The 24,263-nt window shown below is 42.9% G+C and overlaps 1 protein-coding gene and 1 long non-coding RNA gene across 54 annotated transcripts in view; one reads left to right on the top strand and one right to left on the bottom strand.

Annotated features, from left to right (window-relative positions):
- Positions 1-28: 28 nt before the first annotated feature.
- LOC108885520 (uncharacterized) lies at positions 29-12,281 on the top strand. Of its 4 annotated transcripts, XR_001961259.2 has the most exons (5): positions 5,881-6,145; positions 6,696-6,859; positions 7,062-7,198; positions 7,779-7,839; positions 11,549-12,281. It is a non-coding gene; the product is annotated as an uncharacterized LOC108885520 (long non-coding RNA). The 4 variants fall into 4 exon arrangements; XR_001961260.2 differs by lacking the exons at positions 5,881-6,145; positions 7,779-7,839 and adding an exon at positions 29-248; XR_001961261.2 differs by lacking the exons at positions 5,881-6,145; positions 7,779-7,839 and adding an exon at positions 5,408-5,851.
- Positions 8,045-24,263, bottom strand: part of LOC108885477 (protocadherin gamma-C5) — a 161,672-nt gene continuing 145,453 nt past the window's right edge. For 38 of the 50 annotated variants that reach the window (XM_051072361.1, XM_051072358.1, XM_051072359.1 and 35 more), the window contains 4 exons: positions 15,814-15,872; positions 14,692-14,745; positions 12,288-12,385; positions 8,045-10,770 (listed from right to left, as the gene is read on the bottom strand). In XM_051072361.1, the coding sequence (XP_050928318.1) occupies positions 10,487-10,770; positions 12,288-12,385; positions 14,692-14,745; positions 15,814-15,872 (495 nt within the window). In that variant the 3' untranslated portion in view covers positions 8,045-10,486. Of the gene's footprint in view, positions 10,771-12,287; positions 12,386-14,691; positions 14,746-15,813; positions 15,873-20,998; positions 23,944-24,263 lie in introns of those variants that run through there. The other 12 variants (XM_051072381.1, XM_051072382.1, XM_051072367.1 and 9 more) reach the window with 6 other exon arrangements.

Raw genomic sequence — 24,263 nt, 5'->3', positions numbered from 1 at the left:
TTGTGCGTCCAGGTACTGACCCCACTGATGGGCGGAGACACCTGGAAAACAGATTTAAACTAAGTTTGAACCGTTGCTTCGGTTTGCTGGTACTGTGAGGAAACGTCGTTACTGAAGAGGTCTGGATGTTAAAACAAACTCTGGTGCTTTTTGCCGTTAATAAAAAGGCCTGGATGCTAAAACAAACGTTGGAGTTTTTTTGTTGAACACGAGTGAGACTGGACGCTGAACACACCTGCGGCGCGAAGGTAAGGCAAACAGTTAGCGGCTAGCGTTAGCATTAATGATATCGGCGAGCGCTAGCATTAGCGGTGACCGTCAGCCTTATCTTTAAATGATGTCTTTGGGGCTTTCCCCTCTCTTTTGTTGTCGTCTTTATTTGCATGGGTTAAAGTGTGTTTGTGCTCCGGCTTGGTCATTTTAGATCAGTTTATGGCGGTCTATCATGTCGATGTGATAATTCTGTGTCTGTGGTGGTATTGCATTGTTTTGTGTCTTTAGCTGGCTGTTTTAGATCTACTTATGGTCAGCTTCTTTGGGGTTCGGTGGGCAGATTTTTAAACTTTGGACCTGGACGAAACCAAGCTGGCTGTTTGCTCCCAGAGTTTACGCTAAGCTATGCTAATCACTTCCTGGCTCTGGCTTCATACTTAAGCAGACATTAGTGTATCAATCTTTCCCAAAATGTGCGGCTATTAGTTCAACATATAAAGTTTTGGTGATTTTAAAGCACTGGTGGTTGCATAGTTTTAGTATTTTTGGAATTTAAGAACTAAAGATTGCTTTTCCTTGTAAGTTCTTGGCAGCATTTCCTTGCCAGAGTATCTGGAGATTTTTGTGATGGTTAATCTTGATTTGAAAATCTTCATTAACTTGGCTTCTGCATCTGGTTCTCTTATCAAACAGCCAACTGGGTATGTAATAACACCGTATAAACACAGTTATATGTTCAAATTGGACTCCCCTCTGAGTTTGCATTCCAGCCTCCAATATCAGGCAGGGGTGTGTTGGTTCAGGGAAAGGAGCAGAGTGGTGGAGAGGGGAGGAAAAGCAGAGAGGAGCTTGCTAGTGCACGCTTATTAGCCTGAAATATCCATGCAGCAGCTGCACCATTTCCGCGGCAACACCTGTCGCCATGGCGCTGACTTGTCGACATGCCTCTGTGTCAGTGTCTGCATGTCTGAGGGGTTGCACATTCACAGTGTTTCCGACCTCTTAGAGCACGCACACACACACAGAACGCACATGCTTACTTCCCCAACAAATGCCCTGGCATGTGCAAAATCTCATACATGCAGCAAGACATCCTTTACATGAAGTAGTGCTGACATGTAGCTACACGCAAAAAACACACATTTCTACATCATCAGTGTTTAAGGAAGCAGCGATGAAGTACAAAAGCAGAGAGATAATTTTTCATCATATTGGCTTCTGTGTTGCATCCATACATATTTTATTCTTTGCTTTCCTCTCTGCTCCCTCCTGGCTCCATTCCTTTTTCTCCTCACTCAGATGGGGAATTCTGCGTTTCCATGACAACCACAGCGTTGGAGGAAATGGATTAGATACTCTGTGCTGTGCTGGGGGTGTGGCAGCTGTATGTGTGTGAGTATTGTATAGGGGGAGGGGGTGCTTATGGGGTGTACAGCTTGCAAAGAGGGATTGGGGTTATGGTTGGGTGTTGTTTTTGTGTGTGTGTGTGTGTGTGTGTGTGTGTGTGTGTGTGTGTGTGTGTTGGAGAGAGTGTAAGGACAGGGTGGGGGGTAGAAGATGCCCCCAAACCACATTGCACCAGATGGAAGCTTTTGATCCTTTAAAAACACACACATTGTTCTATCTTGTGTCAGTGAATAGAAACCAGTATAACAAAGTAACATGACATTACTGCCACAGTTTGTTTTACACACTTGACCTTTGACTTGTAACCTAGTAAAGTTACACTTGATGCAATCCTCTCATCTTCTCTCCCTCCATCCTCTCTGTGGCAAAATCATAACAGAGCTATTAACCCTCTTTTTCACTCACCCTGAATCCACCCCTCACTGCCCCTCAGTCTGTCTTTCCCCTTCATTCCTGTCTCCCTCTCTCCCCCCTGTCTGATTTCCATCCTCCCAGCTGAGAAAACAGGCGCGAGAGCTCTTGGCAAAGGAGATGAGGCGCGAGAGAGAGAGAGAGCTGTAGAAAGAAGGAGTAGAGAGGGGGCTTTTCAGATGAAGAGAAAAAGGGTTTGCTGGTTTGAAAGGGCGCATTGTGTTCTTCTTCCACATTGCTACAGCTCCATCTTTGTGATTTAGTCAAGCCAGCAGCCAGCACATTACTGTGTCTCTTTAAATCAGGGTAGTGTTAGCCTTAGCAACGTTCAGGCTCCAGTGCTCCAGCTTCTTCTTTCAGCCAGAGACCACTGAAACCCCTGTTCACTCTCTCTGATGGGCACATTCCTCTCCGCTGAAATAATAAATGAAAACAGACTTTTTGGAAATTTTGTAAGAAATATGGTAAATATTGTGTGTTTTGCAGTGCATGGAGGTGATGGTTGAAAATGGAAGACAATGCATATATAGAATGTGTTTTCATACTCAACCAATCAGTGGATATTACTTGATATTTGTTGTTGTGCAGGACAGTCAGGGTTTATTTTTGGAGCTGGCTCGGTGAGCCAACAGAAAAAAGACTCCATTCCTTTCTCCCCCTGTTAATTTTTTATTAGGAACATCCATCCAAAAAACAGTGGAGTCTCTTTCTCTCTGTCTCTGCACGAGAAGAAATCACATTAACTCACTGCTGCCTCTTTCTGGGTCTCTGGAACTTTCAAATGTAATCTCCATTAAGCATGTCACTTGGATTTAGGCCCTTTAAGTTGACTCTGGTGTAAATATATACATTTCATCCCGGACTTATTCCTTGCTAAAGTCCACATTAAGCTGGTCTTTATCCCTGTTGTGCAGTGGCCCTGAAGCTCAAGCACAAAAACATTTTGGAAAACACTACAACATTTAACTGGGTATTTGTGGATGCAACCATCACTAATGTTAACATGGTTTCTCAGGCACTGAAGGTGTTATTTTTCTAATCTCAATAATCTAACCTTTGTCGACACATTAACTAAGCATATGCAGCCTATGATAGTTTATAGTAGTTACTGATTTTGTATATGCTGAATTGCCAAGTTTGTAATGTTAATGATTTTAAATGGAATCATTTATTACTTGGTGATACTGTGATTTTGACATACTACTATAATTGTTGCTTTATATATTATACCTTGTTTTAAGCCAGATGAGTTGGCAGTTACCCCCAGTATCAGTAAAGCCACTGAGGACCAGCCAAATAACTTTTTCTGTTCCTCTATTGTTTTAGATTAAATGCATTGTGTCTACATGAGGAGAAACTTTGAAGGAGAACTTTGAATTAGGCTTCTGGGCAGTGGTGGATGAAGTATTCAGTTCACTTCAGTCAAGGTACCAATACAGCAATGTAAAAAATCCTTCTTCAGTTAGTCATTAGGTAAATCTGAGGGGTTGTGAGATGATTAAGAGAAAAGAAGAAAAAATGATGTTCTGTTTCACAAGACAGAAAGCATTGAAACTGTGAAAAGATATTGGCATGCACACTTTACATTGATTTCTTCAATAAGTGTTTAAAAAAAAAAAAACTGATATGTTCCAACTGCCAAGCCTGTGGTCTTCATCAGAAATGTTGCTGAAGCTTCCTGTCAGCTGATTTATATGGACCTGGTTGTCCTACCTGTTACCACAGAGCAGCACCTCAGATGAAGACTGCAGGCTTGGCAGTTGAAACACCAGGTAAAAAAACACCTCTCTTGTAACTGTTAGAATAGTGAATTAAATAAAAAGCCAGACAAAAGCATTCAAAATTATCCTCTTTAATGTTCTTTTCACTGTGTGCTGGAGAATGAAATTTGGCTTCATCAATGATAGAGATTATGTTACACTGGACAGGAGCCATGCTGACTACTTGCACGTCCAGGCAGAGCATCACATTGTAGATGCTGTGTGTTGAAACTTTGTGGGGTAGAGCTAAAATTACATTTTTGTTGAACATTGAACATTATACTTCCAGAGGTGTTGAGACAGCAAGGTACAAAGTAATATATAAACATGTAATATGAGGAAAGTTCACATCAGCTCAGCCACTAGATACAGTCATATTTTGCATATGAAAAACACATGAATAACATGAATGTATCTCTTTTTTTGGCAATCAGATCCAATCTAATTGATTTGAGTAAATTTGGGGTTTGGAAGCTTTGCAGGACTCTGCAGTGCCTATACGTACAAAAAATTAACTCAGCTAAAGCTAGCTAGCTAGCTAGCTAAGTAACTAGCTGCTAGAGTGTTCCTTTAAATGAAGATGTATTATTTTTCAGCGACGTTTATCCACCAATGACTTGTTTAGACTTTTCCATTTAGATTTTAATGCAGTTCTAGAGTCTAGTTTCCCAATCCTGGATGTTTCTACAGCCGACTCTGTGCACTCATATCAAACATGCTTTATATCCCATTAACTCCACACCAATACAGTGTACATTGTGCTGCTCATTATCTTGGCAGGTTTTTTAAATTTTTGACCAAAGACTATATCTTCATCTTGTGTTTCAGTGACACATCACATTCAAACATACTTATTGTGATATCTATCATAATAATGATCATCTTAAAGCAGATATTGATATGTGCCTTTATTCACACCAATGCACTGTGAGTGATATGTTATTATTCTGTCAGTACAGTCTTTATAGTAAAAGCAGTATGCTAGTTTAATAATTACCTATCAATTAGTAATATAGTGGTTCAGTAATTTAGTAATATAGTTTAGTAATTGGTAATAGAATCGTATTATGTTATAGTAGCATTATAGTTAAATCAGCACTATGTTTTTTTTCCTTTCAGTAAAATTTCAGTTCTGTTTTTCTGTCCAACAACCTCTTGCTCCTAACTCTCTCACAGCTACAATCGCAGTGCACGCTCTGCTGATCCAGATTTGAACCTGCAACCTCTAAGTAACCAAGCAAATGTCTTAATAGCCTCTGCTATTTGATCTGATTTTTTGAGCCTTTTGGTGTTTGTATTCGATCTTTAACTTAAAACCTCATTACCTCTCATAAGAATCAAACCTATGACCTCTGAGTTACCAAGCGGACATCTTAACAGCCTGCACGGTGTGATCTGATACTTAGCAGCTATTTCTTTGAGGGTTTGGGTCTTTGTAGTCAGTCTTTGAGCTATTTGACAAGAGACACTTGAAGTCTATTTCTTAGTCATTAATTCTTTGATCTTGGCCATGGACTTAAAAATTTACCAGGCTTTTAATACCCAACCTCAAAACTCAGAGCTGTAGCAGTAGTATTAGAATCACTTCTGACCTTCTAGCTGCAGTTCTCTGACTTCATATGCATACAAACTATTTTAACTTGGGTTTTGAGAACAGCGCACACACAGAACAGAGCTCTGTCCTCCAACATGTGGTGACCCAACAGACAGCTGCAGGATGAGAGGAAGGAGGGAGTAGGGGGGTGTCAGGGAAGGGAAGGAAGAAGAGAGGAAGTCAGTAAGGGACGATGAGGGGGAGGGTTGCTTCCCTTCCCTCAACTACTGAGAGGGAAAAAAAAACTAAAAGAGGCGCGGAAACTCAGTTCCTGTCCCGCCAGAAGCAGCTTGTTACGTCATGTCCTGCCCTTTCCACACATGGATCAGAGGTGATCTTCCCCGGCCTGTAATGAGATCCTTGTTTTCCTCTTGCTGAAAGTTCCTGGCAGCTTACACACTGAGAGGGAAGAGAGGCGGTTCTGCTTTCTGTCCCACAATTCTCTTAAGAATCTAGTCAAATTATGGTAAATTTGATTTTGAGGCTGTTCAAGAAATTTGCTTTCCAGCACTTTAGTTTCTGAGTGTGTTTGAATGCCTGACTTCTTCGCTGACTGACCACACTGTGTATTAGTGTGTCTGTGGCCTGCCACATGCCTGCTTACATGTACATGTGTCACATTCAGGATGTGACGATGCCTGTTGTTCTGTTTTGTGTCCAAGCTGACTGACTAATGTTATTACCGCACACAGACAGTTCATTGTCAAGTTCCAGTCGGCTACAGCTTCCCCTCATTGGGCAACCCCGCCATACATCACTGGTTTGAAGTTTTTTTTGCCTGTGTTTGACTGTGTGTCACTCTATTGTGTGTATCTCTATGTGTGTATAATCAGCAGGAATGTGCTTAATTAAGCGAGATAGGGTGGGAGGGGGCATTAGAGGGAGCAATAAAAGAACAATCTCTCCATTCTGCTGGGTCTCCCTTCCGGGAAATGGGTGACACATGGGGACAGTGAGGACATCAGGAGTCTCTCTGAGTCACAGGATGACAAACATCAGATGACAAAGTATCTCTAGAGCTATTTTAAAGCCTAATGGTGTACAGTATGCATTATATACCCACATGAATAATAGTTCAATTTCTGTTTTGATTGTTATCCAAAATTAGAATAGCTCCATAATGGAAGCTCATCCTGTAAATCTCCATTGAATCAAACTGGGACAAACCCATAGTGCGTTATTACCTCTGACTCATCCACTTGTGCCTGTGTGTGGGATATTCTCTGCTCGGCTCTGCCATGTTTCCTGCATATGTCTCTCTCTGTGTTGCCAGGTTTGATGAGTGGCTGAATATGTTTGTCTTCCTGCAGGTCATTCAGCTCAGCCAGGCCCCGAACAGAGCCAATAAATGGCCACTGCATAGATCTGTAATGAAGATGTCGAGAACAGAGAAAAGCATCCAATCCTTGGGCTGACAGTTGCTGTAGCAACCACATAATACAAGAAGAGAGGGGAGAGGAGTCGGCCATTTTGGGTATGTGAGTCTGCAGTGTTTGATGTGGAAATGCTGCTGTGTCAATTTTTTTTTTTTTTAAAAGTATTTGATCTTTAAAAAAAAAAAAAATCAGTTGTTTGAAAACTAGTAGATAGGGATATTTTTTTATATCAATGAAAAAAATTTTCATTCAGGTATGCTCTCAGATATCTCATAGCTGTTGGTCTTGTGTAATCTTCAGGCAGAAACCTTCACGTCAGAAAACCTGAATTAGCAGGCCTTGGAATGGACGTCACGCCTGATTCATGAGCAACACTCACATCATCTCCATCCCTCCAGCTCAACAGTCCCTCCTTCCATCCCCCAACATCTGCAGCAGTGAGTTAAAGTCTGCTCCTTTTGTTTTGCTTTGTGACGTCTCCCATGGGCTATTTATAGGGACGTATGTTATTGTGTAAGACCTTGTGAAAGGCACAAAGAGCCTGAGCAGGCTACCATGTTCCCTGTAGCCTCTGAGAGGACAAGATTCCTGAGAAGAAAAATGAGCTCTGGTATGATGAGGCAGAGGAGAAGAAAGTGAGTTTGGGCTGAATGAGTTGAATGCATATAAACATATTTTACTGTAACTAATTGATGTTTTGTTAATGATTTGTCTGTTTAATGTATTTAGACAACAGCAGACATCACACAATATAAGATCAAGTGTTGTGTAATAAGCCATAAAAAAAAAACCTTTTTGAAAATTGCCCAAGAAAGAACATTTTTGAAGGCAGACTCCAGACATGCTTGTACTGTTTGATATAGTAGTGAATCATTTTATCAACTGAGGTAACATCACACTAAAGTGCCCCAATTCATAGCTCCTGTTTATCATCTTATTAGGGAACAGCGTTTAAAAAGGGAGCAAAGTATGTGTTTGTTTTGATCTGACACCGACTTCCTTCTATCTGACTCACAGCCACAAATGAACACCTAAAAGGGAGCAGGCGCAAAGCTTCACAAGCAGAGCTGCAGTCCAGGTGAATGTGGGTCACACAGACAAAAAGCCCAAAGAAAATTTGTTAATGCACAGCAACTGGAACTTATAGCATGTAATGCTTTTCACAGGTGTTACTAAAAGTGTTAATGATACACAAAGTTAACTCACTAGAAATAAGTAGCCTATGTAAGTTAGTAAAGGAGAAATACATATATTAGCATAAAACAAATGACACAGACAATATATATTTTTTAAATGATTTCAGAATCTTTTTATTTGAAATGTCAGTGTCCAAGAGAAAATAAAACAGCAATATAAATATTAGCATAAAAATAAGAGAGTAACACAGGGGTATAGCGTGGGGGCTAAGCATTTGATAAGAAAGATAATACAGCAGGATAGAGCAGTATTAATTCAGCAGCGGACGGACTTACACATATATAATATTTATAATCATTTGTTCATATGGACAGAAAGAGAATGAGAGGCATTCTTTCACAAATGCACAAGATAAAATCACCGCAAAAAGAACATTAAGAGGTTACAGAAGGATAGAAACATTTCCATATTTTTTTTGTTTTGTTTCTTTACAGGGTGATAAAAGATAGTAGAGAGAAAATGAACACAAAAATATGCGCAACACATATCACAAGTTAACTAGTCTACGTGTGTCACTTTGTTTACTTATCTAAAGTTATCTTTAATTCATTTATTTACACTGACGAGTTAGTTGGCTTCCATGGTGCTTAGTTACTACATTGCAACACAAACTGTTGAAGAACATCTCAGATTTTTATTCATTATTGATTTTTTTTAAACTGTGGTTTTCTTATTTTTCTTGAAAAACAAAATGCAACACATTCCAGTAGTAAGCCACGCCTTGTGGAGAGGGACTTTTATTTTGAAAATGTTGGATGTGGTCCCTACTATACAAACAACTGGCTCATACCATCACAGGACTTGTGTTTATTTACAGTGGGGAAGAGCCTCACAGGACCAGAGAGTGGAGGGGAGAGGTGAGTGGTAGTGAGACTGAGGTTTCCCATTGATTTCAATGGAGGAGGATGTTTCAAAGGGCTCTTGAGTGGTATCTCCTCACCAATAGGGACAGCTGTGCTTGGCTCTGTTGACCTCTACCTGGGTCAGTGCATTAGAGAAAGTTTGGGGGGTGGGTGGGTCAACAGTGGTTCCTCTGTACATTCAGTGGGTAGAGCCAAGGTTGTTCCCCACCCCCTCGGTTGATGTAATGGTGCCACCTCAGTCTGTGTACCCCTCACCACGACCCCCTCCGCTCCCCCTGACCCAGTCTGCAAACTGCCTTTTCTCATGCAGTTGTATTTGGCCAGGGGCCTGACAGACAGATGGACGGCAAAGTAAAGACTTCATTTCTTATACAAACAGTTCCTCTATGCTATTGAATCATTATCTCCCAAAGGAAAAAAAAAACATGTTACTGTGTCACATCAATAAGTTTCTTCAGCACTTCAGGATAGTGAGGGGAAATACTCCATCGAGGCCCTAGAGGCCTTCAAAGTGTCTAGAAACTCCTAAGCACTTAAGTTTACCACATCTACGTGTTTTCCCTAAAGACCGAAGTGATTTACTACCCCTACATCATCTCATCTTCAGAATACGAACAGTGCATTTCTCTTTGTTTGTCTCTCCATGTGGGGTAGTGAGTGAAGGGGGAGGACACGAGCTGGGTGTGAAGAGGGGAGGGTAGAGGGTGCAGGACATGTCTGTGCCCATCTGGAGGTGTTGTACAAGGAGCCAGTCCCTGCTGCTATACCACCTGCATGGACAGCATGGCTCGTGACTCCACGACACAGTGCTGTGCCTCTCCACCCTCTGCCAGCCCTTCCTCTGGGTGCATGCTCAGGTCATAAAAATAACAGGAGATTAAAATCTTATCTTTTTAAACTATGATTACAAAAGTAATTTTCTTTTTGTGTCAAGTAAATGCTACATGTGCATTATATTGACCTGCGATTGGAGGGAGGATAATAAATTCAGGATGTCCTCCTCTTTGCTTTTGCAATGCATAGTTTGCAACTCTAAACTAGTATATGTGGTTTGAACCTTAAAGAGCATGCAGAAGAGTTTGTAATACCTGTCAAACAACAGCCTTATATCCACAGGACTTATGCTTTAAGACCCTGCAAGGCCGACCCTATATAGGAATCTAATGGATGGCAACTAGCGTACTTTACAATAGCTGACTTTCCGCCTCAGGGAAAGAGAACAATAAATCCAACATGAAAGACATTAACATTTCATCTCTTAATACATCACTGCGTATAGCCTTGTCATCCCAGCAAGGTTCGTTACACTGAATCTCTTTGTCCAAGTTCATTTGATTCTGCCAAAATTAAAAAAAAAAAAAAAACACAATAACCCCCCATACCCTGCCAAAAATATCTACCAACAAAGATCACGTGAGCAATACTAGACCTTTAGCACAGCACAGGTTATCAACACCAGGAACAACCTTCAACACATTCAGATCCTTTGACAAAGAACCATCAACATCGTTCATGCGGCCAAAATTGATTTGTTGTCAATATTTAGACCGTGGCTAGCATGAGTGACAGCAGAGCAGTCAGATACCAAGTGGGGGGATATGGGGGGTTGAATTTCTCATCAGATCAGGCCGGGTTTATCATTCCTCCACCTCTCTCCATCCAGATCTACTTCTTCTCCTTCTTGGTAGACTTCTTCTTGGAGGCGGGGGTCTGGGCAGCCTTGGGGGGTTCGGGCTGGGCCGTGGCCTGGGGCGGGGGCAGAGCCTGCTGGGTGGCCTGCTGGGCCGTGGCCTGCTGCTGCTGGGGGTTGGAGGTGAGGGTAGCCGTGCTGCCGGGGATGTAGACGTTCTGACGGTAGTCGGGCACGTGCTGCAGGGTGAACTGGGGGCTGTAGCGGGTGCTAAGGCCCATGGTGCCAGGCCCCAGGGTGGCCGTAGCCTCGCTCACTTCTGGGGGGAAGAGAGACAGAGTGGGGGAATAAGGGGTGAGGAAGGAGAAAGAAAGAGGAGTGAAACTTGTTAGACAACAAGAATTTGAAGGTTTTTAGTATGACAGTGTTACACAGAGGTGGTGAAATGAAATCAGGTCATAAAAGGAGATAAAACTAATTATCTATCAGAGATAAGGTTCTTATTTAGAGGGAGATTCAGTGTGAACATATATATTACATATTTCAAACATTCTCAGGCAAAACATGAGCTTGCAGTAAGCTAAACTAAAAACAAAGGGAAAAAATATGAACAAGAGGCAGGAGATGCGTTACAAAATGGTTAATGCTTTGCAGATCTCTTTCTTTTTTTTGCATAGGAATGATGAAACAGTCTCCAGCTTCTCCTCCATGTTTCTGGTTTTCTGTCACGCATGCCCTGAGTCTGTGTGCGAATGACGTAGCTGCTCTGCTCATAATTCTCCCACAGCCCCTGCATTGCAGAGCCAGACACAAATGCTCCCTCCCCCATCCTGTAGTCCCGCTCAGCCTATATATACACACATATGTACACAAACACTGTTATGTTAACTGCTTGAGCTTTATGCTTAAAACAGAATTTTTTAAAACACTCTTAGTGCTTGATGACTGTGGGCTTTCTCCTGCATCATGATTATCAGCACTGTGACATTTAGTGTAGAGGAGAGATGACCTTCAGTATTTATCATACGTACTGTTTGTTCTCTCCTTCCCTGATGGCACTAACTGTTCGCTCTGTCTAACTTTGTGCTGACATGCAGGTTACCACGCAGCCCAAGACGGAGCATTTTGTCTCTGTGTTCACTCAGATGGAAAAATTCCACACAACGTCCGGTGCAGTGTCCAGGAGGAGGGCAGGGTGTGTATGCAATGTGTCAGTGGTTGAAATAACAGTGGAAACAATGACTTGAGTCTCTTTGGCAATAAATCTTGTCGAGTTTGCCCCACCACCATTTCTGTGTTCTGTGTGATTACTAAGGCTTCCACAGTAAGAGCTCAAAGATGAGTCAGTGTGAGTGTGTGTACTGTCAGTGCAGAGGCAGAGGAGTACGACAGGACAAGGAGGATACAAGTTGTGAAATTAAGGAATCTTTAGTTGGGAGCCTGAAGGTTGCATAATATGTAAGTGTTCATGTAGCTCTATAGCCTCCTGTTTATGATAAAACACTGGGCGTGTGATCTGTGTGTTGCAGTGGAAACACACATCTCTGTCATGTTATTGAATTCAACACATCAACTGTACTGTGTATCAGAAGAACTGCAGGTAGCTATGCTCACTGTCTGACCTCTGGATGTGAAATGGACACAGCCACTACACGGAAACATCAATGTGGACACAGAGGGCTTTTATCAATGAGCAAGTCTGGCTAGTTGCCCTCCAAACAAACAGGAGCCTAAATAAAGCGCCACTGCCTACGCACACTGGCTAAACTGATAAACAGGCAGAAATGGATTTGAAAAAGAGAGGATGAGGAAAAGGTGACGAGGTATACGACTCACCGTTAGCAGCAGCCATCAGGGCCTGGAGCTGTTCAGCTTCAGTAGGGGGTTGGGGCCAGGGGCCAGTTCCCATGGCAACCTCAGGTCCTCCAGTTGCCCTGCATGGCGAAAGCGAGAGAAGAACAACTGTAAATAACTGGTGGTTTGTCTTCTATAGTGTGTGTGTGTGTGTGTGTGTGTGTTTTTAGCGCATTGGTTTGACAGTTGGTGGTTTATGATGTAAAGGCAAAGCAGCTGACAGCGAAGTACACAGCCTGAGGAGAACTCAGCAAAGATAACAGGGAGGATGTATAGTTTACAAAACAGGGTGTGTCGCAAACAAAAACACTCTCTTATAGACCATTCTTGTTGAGTGTACAAATGTGTCTGCACACAGACACACAGTGGTAAGCGCGCTGGCACACACAGTAAACACTGTACAACATTCACACTCTCTGTGGTATGACCATGAGCACTGTGCTGTCTAGTGAATCTGATTAAATATTTAATGATCCCACCTTTAAAGGAAATAGCTGTCTGCATAGTCACACATGCAGCGTGCTCAGTGAGCACTGAACATTTCCATCTGGCCAAACTTCACCTTCAAAGGCTTGTTATTTAAACTCTACAATTTGCATGTGGGGGCAACAAAGGAGAAAGCAGACCTGCCATCTATTATGCTCAGCTACTTATTTTCATTCCCACACTTGTGACACCGACACAAGCTCCACAACTGACAACTAGGTCACAGCGCTTTAATCCCGGCCCTGCTTCTGTTCCCAAAGTGCCAAAAAAACACTGAATCTATCTATGGATTTTTAGATGTTGACTTAAGTTGGCAATGAAACTGCAGTATGTTATCTTCACTATGGGTGCTGCTTGTTCTAGAGCAAAAACAACATAGATGGCTTTCACTGCTCTCACAACGTGCTGAGTCGTGTGTGTGTAATAATAATGGTTATTTGACTGTTTTGGGCAATAACAAACCACCTGAGGGCATTCAGTGGAGGACCATTTATCCACAGGGACATGGGTAAAAAGTAATGGTGGCGTGTACAACTACAAATAGGACAGTTAGTGACACATCAGAGATTGTGATGACACTGAGGTCTCATGTCCTACGTCTAACACATAAATGCTGTAGTATATCGATAGTGTGTTAAATACATGGGATGTAAGGAGGAAAACTCTCCTTTCTATTTAAAACCAACTAAAAAACCCTTGGACAAATTGGTCTGCTCGAGGGAATTAAGAGAAAGTAAAGGACACAATGAGGGGAAAAAGTGAAAAAGGAATTCTGACACAAAAACTGGGCTCTGTTCAAGAGCAGGTTGCCAGATCGCACTGCCAAAACTCTAAAGTGGTTTTCACTTCAGTGCCAGAGAGAGAGACTGAGGGAGACAAACATGTACGTCCTGTGCCAGGCAGCCAATGAGAAACAGGCTGGGCAAGAGTACGGTCAGTAAACCAGGAGCAGCCATTTTGTGCCTCTTCACATCACTTAAGATAAAAGGGAATGCTTCATTTGTGCCAAATTAGCGTCTTTCTGTGCTTATCACATCCTGTGGTTGTGTTAAGCGCTTCCTGTGGTCAGGATTATCACTTCCTGTGGGTAAGACTGTGGACTGTGGTTTAGAGGGATGCCCTCAGTTGGCCAGACACTGCTATCAGTTTTCCTCTGGAACCTTATGTGACATGTTTTATCCCCAAGGATGACTGTCCTTGTTGTTTTGCAGAGAACCTTCCAGACGCAAACTCAAACTTAATTTACAGCCAGTCACATGGTGTACATGCTGACATCTGTCTCACCTACGTGTTGACCTCAAGAGTTGAATTTGGAGTTGCTGTTTACTCCATTAAGGAGCATTTTACCTTCTAACAGGCGTTTTAAAGAAATCAATCACAAAACAACTGTTTTCATTGTCTCTAGCTTTTCTCATCCAGTTGATAAATCACATGAAAAAGCCACATGTGGTGATGTTGAGCTACAACCATCACAGACACACATCAAAGGCAACACTGTATGGTAAGCCAGTCCCCTAGACGAAGAGAAAACAAGAACTCTCAGACTATAATGACTGTATGTATAGCACATGTACAAGGCATAGCAAATCTACAAAACACTGCACGCAAAATCAAAAGTGTCACAATCCTTTCTACGCCACAGCAGGCATTGTGGCCTATGCACATCGATCAACAAACCCCATCAAACTTTTAGGGAGACTAACAGAAGCTATGGGTTAGGTACATCTACACACAGCACAGCACTCAACTGCAGTGCACTACCTAGAAGATTTTAGCCTCTGTCTGCTCTTATCAGCTGATCAGGTCCCTCTACCACCAAACAGTGACTACATAAACCTGACCACTTATCAGCTAATAAGGACAGAAAGAGACCGTACAGTGTCTACGTCTAAATTGGTACCTTGTCCCACTCTTCGGCGTCCATCGTATGTGTGTACCGTATGGCATGTGGGGACTAAAAACACAACAAGTTATACAGACTGAAAGAACCATTTTGTATTTGACTGAAGAGTTAGTGTAAAAAGTAAAAATGCTGAGATATTGTGCTCTAGATCTCTGTGGAAAATATGCTGAGTCTGTGATATCCATTTAAATACCAGAGATGGGAAGTTAGTTTTCTTCTTATTGACCACTAACATGAATTATGTCCAACGTATCCATAATCCCAGTGGTCTTTTAAAACTACAGCGGCTTGTGCTTGTGTGTCTAACATTTTCCTGAGTTGGCTCAGCAAGCTTTTTTTTTTTTTTACCCCAGCTGGTATGTTTCAGGGAGAAGCCTGGACTCATAGAAGGTGTTGTGCAATCACTGTTGTGAAAAGTGTTACTGCAGGCACTCCATTTTAGCCCACACAACATGGGCAAATAGCAACAGACACGCTCACTAAAACACACGACTGAAATAGAGAAACACAATTCGTCTGTTGTCATTTGATGGCTAAGTCACCGACTATATGTTAAAAATTTAATTTCAGTCAGTACGGCCCCTCAGATGGCAGAAAATGAAGAGAGAGCACGAAGGATAAATACACCATCCCATCCCCCCACTAGCTCTGGTCACCGTCCCTCATCAGTAGTACTGAGTGATGGCACACAGGCTCAGAGAGCGCAGAGAGGAGAGGAACAGGGTGGGAGGGGGGAGGGGGAGTGGAAGCTGCGGCAGCCATTTTATAAAGCAGCCTGGAAACAGGCAGAGATGCTCATTCAGCAGTGTGAATCAGGAATCTGACCTCACAGAGCAGAATCATGCATTAAAATGCAACCATGAATTACATCACCAATACAATGTAATTCAAAGTCAGATTTAGATGTTGCATTATGATTCAGTACTTTACCAACAGCACCCTGCAGGCAGCGAGCTCTTATGGCTACAGCACTCACTACCATTTCATTATTTTTTATTTCTCATCCTTCTCTTCCCATCACTTCACTGCCTTTATGATAAGCTTCCTTGTGCAGCAAAACAGCATGTCCATGACATTCCTGGGTGTTTTATCAGTGTGTGTGTGTGTTAGTTTACTCACCCGCTAGGTCCAGGTCTCTGTCCCTGTGTGAAGCGCCAGTCATTGTTGGGGGGCTTTTGCTGTGAAGAGAACAGAAGATGCAACATTAAATGCATGTTTCATTACAACAACAGCATGACGTTTCTGAGGTGCAACATTTGGCTCATAAGATGTTGCATTGCGGCTGACACATCTGTGTGTGATGGTGTTTGTGTGTATGTGTTTTGTTTTGTGTGTCAGTCTGTGATTTATAAACCTCTTCCTTTTTCAGTAAGGCTCAACAAAGGGTTAGAGATGCCAACAAATATCTGTGTACTCAGGCATCCATGTTGTTCCAAGAGCTGTGGAGCATAAAATGCTGCAGAGGAGCACAGGCACACACACACACATACAGACAAACAAACACACAAACTGGGGCCCTGCTTATAAAATGGGACTCAAAACTGACAACATAATGCAGATAGTATCAAGAAGAGAACTACATGGTCGCATGAGTGGGCAATTATCTATATAATAATATAATGACTCAGAAAAATGCACAAGTGCAGCCAGAAGATGAATTGGATGTCCAGAAGACTTCTGCATCTAAAAAGAGATTCTCTCACAGACTGACAATACACATAAGAATAAGTACAGAATTTAACAGAACCTAAGTGAAAAAAGCAGCCAAAACAAACTATTGAGATTTGTTGAGAGACATTGGTTAGCATCCACACAGTTTACTGAGTAACTGCAGGGCTCATAAAAAAATTGTTTTAACAGGTACAGAGGGCAAAGAGAGTCCTTGAAAGATAACCTTGTTTTTTATTCTGAACCCAAAAATTCATGGAGGTAAGGCTACAATGGTTGATCACCAGTGATAAAAGCCTGTCTCATCTCTATATGTCTACTCTATTAATGTCTTCAAGCTCATCGCACTCTCGTCCATCTCTACCAGTCATGTCTCTTCCATCTCTCTAGCTCTTTCCCTCTCTCTCAGTCTCTCTTGTTGTGCAGTGATGCAGTGAATAGACCCTTGGCTTGGCTCCAGATTCTGCCGCCTAATCGACACAAGAGCTCCCCGGAGAGAGAGGCCAGCAGGATGATGTGCTGCATTATTAAAAGAGCTGTTCTACCCGAGGGAATCATCGAATGAAGCAGGAGAACAGGAGAAAAAACAGAGAGAGAAAACCTCTAAAAAATACCTATGCAAATGGAGGAGTACTGCAGAGTAAACTGGAGCACCTATTAGAATATAAGTAAATAAGGAGCAAATGCATCGATGAATGGTGACTATTTGAGCGGACAAAAAGGGGCAAACATGGTTGTTGAAGCAAGTGAAATGGGAAATAGTGTTCAACATCCATGCAGACAAAACAAGTGACCGCCACCCCTCAAAAAGGGATTTACAGGGAACAGCTTAAAAAGAGGAGTGAAAGAAAGTACTGTGGTTCATTGAATGATCTACTAAGGACCTGTGAAGGACACTATAAAGAACAAGATGGAGTGTGAATCTGAGGAAATGAGGATCTATAGCAACCTGTGTTCATTCAGTGATACAATACAATTACCGAACAACCCTAAAATGCTTGTACTGTTCAGTGACAATAGCTGTCAGTGGCTTAAATTTTGGTTTCACCCTGGTGATCACCAAGTCTTCAACACTTGGGAAAAAGACAACTGAGTCAGACAAAGAGAAGACAAGTCTGTTTGCCCTTGTCCTCATAACAAACTGCAATACCAGAACTCACAGGTTGTTATTATTACAACATGAAACCGTAGTGGATGAGGATGAGAAGAGGAGGATGTATTTGGACTATTATCCTCTTTTAGAGTAGAGCTTGGTCGATATTTAGTGTCTAAAAATGGACTCAGAGATGAGTATGTGTGCGTGGGCATGTAAGTCTGTCTGAGTTTTGGTAGGGAGAGAAAAAGATCAGTGCTGAGTGGAGGCAAACATCCACAGAGAGGCCCAGCATTCCAGCTGTGTGACTCGTTCTCACCACACACACACATTCACAGACTTGTCAGTCCCAAGGTCAAGATCCTACTCTGTGCATGTGGAATCAAGGGTAACAGACCCTGTGCTGGAATACTGGGCCCCACTGTTAGCTTACGTTAAACAGCTGATGTACTGATATTCCAAATGCTTCATTATGGACAACTTGTCTGCAAACAAACATCACAAGCAGACAGGTAATATCCATAGGAATGCAATTCTCCTCTGCTCAAGTGAAAACTCAAACTGAGGCATTTTCAAACACTAAACTGAACCACAAACAGTTAAGAGCTGCTGGGTTCTTAAGTCAAGATGGTTTAGACAACAACTGTTGCCAGGGAAAACAAATCCCAAGACAGGTTTAATGGCATGCAGGGATCAAAATCTAATTGACTTTAGCTCCAATTATCTGAGCATTTTATCTGTGCTTGTTTCTTTATTACATTGTCTCTGAAGTTAGATAAAGTCTTTAAATCTCTAAAGAAAGATGAGATGAAGGTATTCAAAATGCCAAGACTTTTTCAGCATGCAAGTTAAATATAAAGGCAGGAGAGAGGGAGAGAGAAGGTCAGGCAGACTACCAGGCACACTTGGCCAGTGTAGAGATGAAGGGATTACAGTACTGTGGACTTCAATTCTCATCCAGTAGAAAGACTTTCATACCAGCCTAGAAGATTTACACATTGTCAGTCTGCTTCCCTTATATACTGAAGCTGAACCAAAGAGCTCTAAGGGATCTCTAGGTGAATTACAACCTGGCTGAGCTCCTTAGCTGCTGCACCATAATGTCTGTCAGTTGAAGCACTAGCATCTTTAGAGATGAGGCAGATATTCATTATGTGAGCACTGGATTCATCAGGGGCTATAAGCTGGACTGATCAGCACACATCTGGACTCAATCCAGCATGTTTGTAAGCATGTGAATGTCCACTTTGCACAAAACATCTGGTTTCCTAGTTAACCACTTCCTTATCCATACACAATATTTATCCAGGTGTGTAAAAAGGGAATATAATTTCACCTGGCCCACCTGGTGCTCTGAGTTGAAGATCCAGTGTAATGGTGTCAAAGGAACTATGGCTGAAAAGAGGAAGTTGTTTCTGTTCTGTTGCTCTGATAATCTTTAGCACACATGAACACATCACACCATATAACCCTCAGCACATAGAGGCAGATATATTCACTCTGTAATGCTGTTTTTCAGCTAAAATCTTAATCCCTTAAACAAATATCATGACTCAGCTGATAAAACCATTGAGGACAGCGTCACTGAACCGCATGAGCCAGTTTGTCGCATGTGCAGCTTTATCATGCATATAAAAGAATATTTACAAAACACTCTGCCTAACTCTGTGCACGTGCCAACCCTTATAAACTCTGACAGACTTAAAGACTGAAAAACTTATAGTCATGAGTTACAAATTGAAAAGATAATAAATGATAACATGCAACTAACTTAGTGAGTCAAATTTATGACATTGGGATTATATGGCATGTTTTGGAGCCATGATCATGAGAATATTGCTTGTTAGAGCAAAGATTTACATGTTACAGGCCAATTGGAAGCAAATACCTGTTAATTTACTGGCAAAAGCTTCAGGGAAAAACACCCTCAATATAATTTTTCACAAACTTTCTGTCTCAGCACATGGTTAAATAGAGTGTGCCAAAACAGCACACTGCAAATGAATAGAGGATACAAAGAAGGGCAATGGTAAGGCCCCAGGGTCCTGCTAAAATTACACACTACTGGAGGGCTCTTTTTACACACAATCTCATGCACAAGCACATAAACACCCACAGTTAAAGCTGCTGCTCTAAAGCCATTATAGCCTATGCCGTCTGTTGCTGTGGCACACGTGCGTGAAGCCATCCTTCCTTTCCCTTTATCTATCTCTCTCCCTCTTTTCCGCTGTTGTCCTCATTGCACACGTGTCATTAGAGCAGGGAGACAGATGGTACCCTGCTGACCTCAGGGACAACCTAATTCAGTGCAGAGACAGTCTATGTAATACAGACTCATGAGAAACAGGAGAATCAGATGATATTAAAGGGTAAACATCCTGTTGTGTGGAGAGGAAATAGTTACAGTCAAAACATCATAGCAACAATAATGACCTTCAACTCAACATTAAACATGACTGGGGATGAATGGATTAAGGATAAGAAAACCACTTTTTTCACTGAATTCCCCTAAAATGACTCATCCTGGTGAGAGCACTGTCAGCCATTTTCTATCCCTGACAGTGCTTCCTTCACATTAAACCACTAAATGGGTTGTCTATGGAAGTGATTATTATCTGATTAGCCTTCCCTCACACCCAACTCTGAGCACATGGAAAGGCGGATCTAAAAATGAAAATTGGAAATGACTGCACAGAACTCACACAGCAAGAACAAGCCTCACTCATGATGCTGAATCCTGGAACCAATCACCAAAAGTTCAGAGGACAACAGGAAGTCAGGGGTCAGGCCACATGACCCCATGAATTCCTGTTTTTCAGCTACTGCTTTATTCTTTGACTCTTTTCCCCCACCCCTCTTACCATTTTCTTTCCTTTGCCCCCCCCAATCTCTCCCTCTGTCATCCTGTTCCCCTCTGTCTCCCAGCCATTCCTCTGAGCCAACACTGCAGGACCTATTTTCATCTGTTTGTCTCCTCCTCTCCATCTGTTAGAAGCACTTATGTCTCCCTCTTTCCCCTTCCTTTGCCATTTATTAAGCTATCTTCAGCTGCCTTCTTTCAGCCTCCCTCACTCTATCTCCATCTTTCTTATCCATAATAAAGAACTGTTCCTCTCAGTTTAGTTACTGAAAGTCAGAGAAAGCAACCACATTTCCTAGAATGGGGTCAGATTAAATATTAAAAATTTCTTCACTCACTGCCCAAATCTAGTAGGAGAGGCAAAGCTCTAAGAGCCTTTTCATCATGTAGAAAGGACATTCCTGCTAAAACAAGTAGGGTTTCAGATAAAGTACTGCAGAGCTACGTGACTGAGGAAATCTAGGTTATTACTCTACTGATCAAAACAATGAAAACAATTACTAACTCACTACTTTTATAGATATACCATTACAATATCAAAAACACATGTGAAAAGTGTGTTTTTAGATATTTATACATCTCCAAAACCCATACATCCACACTGAAACACCTGAATTGGTCTTATCCCACCATGGTATATTCCATCAATGCAATCCCTGCTCCTCTTCCTCTAAAACCCTCACCTCACTGGCTGAGTTCATAAGGTGCTTCCTGCTGAGTGTCATGTTGAGTGTGTTGTTGTGACTCAGCATGGGTGTCTTCATAAATACAAAGTCACTTCGGCTGGATATGGTGGAGTAGCAGGGCCTATAAGTACGTGTGTGTGGCTCTTGGGGGCCTCCCACAACCTCCATATAGCGTATGGGTCCATCAGTGTTGAGCTGCAGGTGCAGGTCCTTGCTGGGCCTCTGATGGTAGCGGCTGGACCTGTGCCGACCATAGCAGCAGCAGTCAGAGCCTCCCAGCCCTGGGCCACGGTGCCTTAGGCAGCGTACCATAAGGATGGCAAAAGTGATAAAGGAAACAGCTGATACACAGGCTAAAGAGATGATAAGGTACAGGGTGATGTCCGACATCCCAGTACGGTGGAGGAAGGGTGTGTGATGAGGTCTTGCTGGAGCATCATTGGCTGTGCCCTTCTCATCCACAGTTACTGTAATGTTCACAGAACAGGACTTGGGTGGGTCGCCATTGTCCTGAATTATGATCACAATGTCATAAGATGAGCCCCCTTCCTCCTCTGCCCACTTCCGGGCTGTACGTAGCTCCCCGCTGTGTGCCCCAATACGGAACATGCCAGCATTTGGTCCAGGGGCGATGGAGTAAAACAGCCATGCATTATGCCCACTGTCAGCATCCACCCCTACAAGTTTATTTATGAAGTGCCCTGGGCTGGCAGATGGGGGCACAGTGAGGTGTAATCCTTTGTCTTTTGGGTAGGAGGGGTACACAATCACTGGTGCATTGTCATTCACATCCACCACAAACACATGCACAGTGACGTTGGCTGTCCGTGGGGGCACCCCAGCATCCCGGGCCTGCACCTCAATACGGAAAGCGTTAAGCTGTTCATGATCCAGAGAGCGCATACTGTAAATGTGGCCACTCTCTGGGTTAATGTAGACATAAGAGGAAATGGGTGAGCCCTGCACCATGCTGGGAAGAATGGTGTAGGAGATTTGAGCATTTTCACCCAGGTCTGGGTCAGTGGCTGAAACAGCAGCGATGGGGGCACTGGGAGCATTGTTCTCTGGGATGTCCACAGAGTATGAAGGCTGAGAGAAGGTGGGAGCGTTGTCATTTACATCAGAGAGCTTCACTACAAAGGTGGTTTGAGATGTAAGGCGAGGGGATCCAGCATCAGTGGCCCTGATGACCACTGTGTACTCTGGCACAGTTTCACGGTCCAGGTTACCAGCGGTGATGAGGCTGTAATGCTTGTCAAATGCAGAATTAAGTTTGAATGGCAAACCTGGTTGGACAGTTAATGTAACCTCCCCATTCACACCAGAGTCCAGGTCCCGTGCACTTATAAGGGCTATCACTGTCTCTGGTGCTGAGTCCTCTCTGATAGGACTGGTCAGTGACGTCAGTGTCACCTCTGGTGCGTTGTCATTCACATCAATGATGTCCACTATGACGTTACAAGAGCCCTCCATGGCTGGAGAGCCACCATCTCTGGCCTGCACTGTGATGTGGTATGCAGTGGCCTTCTCATAATCCACATCACCCTTCACACGGATCTCCCCGCTTTTAGAATCCACACTGAAAAGTCTGAGAACCCGCTCCGGTGTATATTTACTAAACAAGAAAGATATTTCTCCGTTGTTGCCAGAATCCGTGTCAGTCGCGTTTAATTTCGTTACTAAAGTGCCCTGTGCAACATTTTCTAATAGCCTAACTTTCTTAACCGGTTCGTCAAAGACGGGCGCATTGTCATTTACATCCAGAATTTTAATGAGCAGAAGTGTTGAGCCAGATTTCTCGGGCTGACCCCCATCTACAGCAGTGAGCAACAGGCGAAACATGGCCTGCGTCTCCCTGTCCAACGGTTTATCCACCACTAGCTCTGGAAACTTGCTGCCGTCGCTTTTACTCTCCACATTCAAAGTAAAGAAGTCATTTGTCGCGAGATGATAAGTGCGTAATGAGTTGGTACCCACATCTGGGTCGTGTGCGCTCTCCAAACGGAACCTCGTGCCCGGCGCGGCCGCCTCTGATATCTCCAAAGAAATGTTGCTGGTTGAAAACTGCGGTGCATTGTCATTCACATCCAGAATGTCCACCACGACGCGATGAATTTCTAAAGGATTCTGCAGAAGTATCTGAAGGTGTAGTGAACATGCTGAACTCAGTTCGCACATTTGCTCTCTGTCAATGTTTTCTTTAATAACCAAATCGCCGGTCGCCGGCTTTACCTCAAAGTACTGCGTTTTGGATTCCGAGACCACCCGCAACTGATCAATCCGCTGAGGAGTAAGACCCAAATCTTTAGCAATGTTCCCAACGACAGAACCCGGTCTTAGTTCCTCCGATACGGAATAGCTGAGCTGAGCGGACGCACAGGAGAGGGAAGCTAGATAAAAGCAAATCCTCCACAGCCTCCCTCCTCCGGAGCGCTTCCTCTGTCTGGAGTCCATTGTGCTGCGCTCCGAGGACCCGGGATTGGGAAAGTTTCTAACTTCTTCTTTCACCGTAACGTATCCATAGTATTATTAAAACGAGGCTACCGGACTCGATGGTAAACATTTCCGTTTTAAAAACAGAGCGATGGGAAGTTTTGATGTGATCATGACGGCCGACGTTAAAGAAAAAAAACGAGGGCGAAAATCAAAGTATTTTCCGTCTCCACTGAAACTCTCTGCTCTGTCTCCTCTGCCTCACTCCCCTCATGGGCGGGGAGAGGCCGTGCAGGCCTTCCCTCTCATTGGAAGACAGGGCTGGACCATTGCTGTCACACAGCTCACTCACTCACACACACACACACACACACTCACAGACTCAGACACACTGAAAAGTTTTCAGTGACTCCATTTCCACTGTCAGGCAAGTATCTACACCATGCTCATTTCAAAAGTTTGAGAGGACAATGTGAAAGGAATGATAAAAGGAGGAAAATGTTATGACTGGAAAATCAAGTTTACACATTCAAAGAAAATGATCGGAGAGTAGTTATTTTATTATTATACATTTGGGAGAGAATCAGTCACGTGCTCTCACTGAGAACGCCTCTTGTCAAAACAAAGCGGTGTATCAAGCAGCTGTTATTTATAGCGATGCTATTTGTATCCGCAGGGGGGCATAGTTTCCAAAGTGCTTTTCCGCAGGCCTAAGTCTTTAAAAGTAAAGTAAAGTTGACATGGAGTTTCATTATTAAGTTCAGTCGTTCTACAACATATTTCATAGCTTGATGTGAGCTATAAAAATGCCACACAGCATCAAGTTTGG

Source organism: Lates calcarifer, linkage group LG8 (assembly GCF_001640805.2).
Source record: "Lates calcarifer isolate ASB-BC8 linkage group LG8, TLL_Latcal_v3, whole genome shotgun sequence".
In the NCBI taxonomy this organism is placed as follows: Eukaryota; Metazoa; Chordata; class Actinopteri; family Centropomidae; genus Lates; species Lates calcarifer.
Note: the sequence above shows the minus strand (reverse complement) of the source record. Positions and strands in the feature narration are given on the sequence as shown.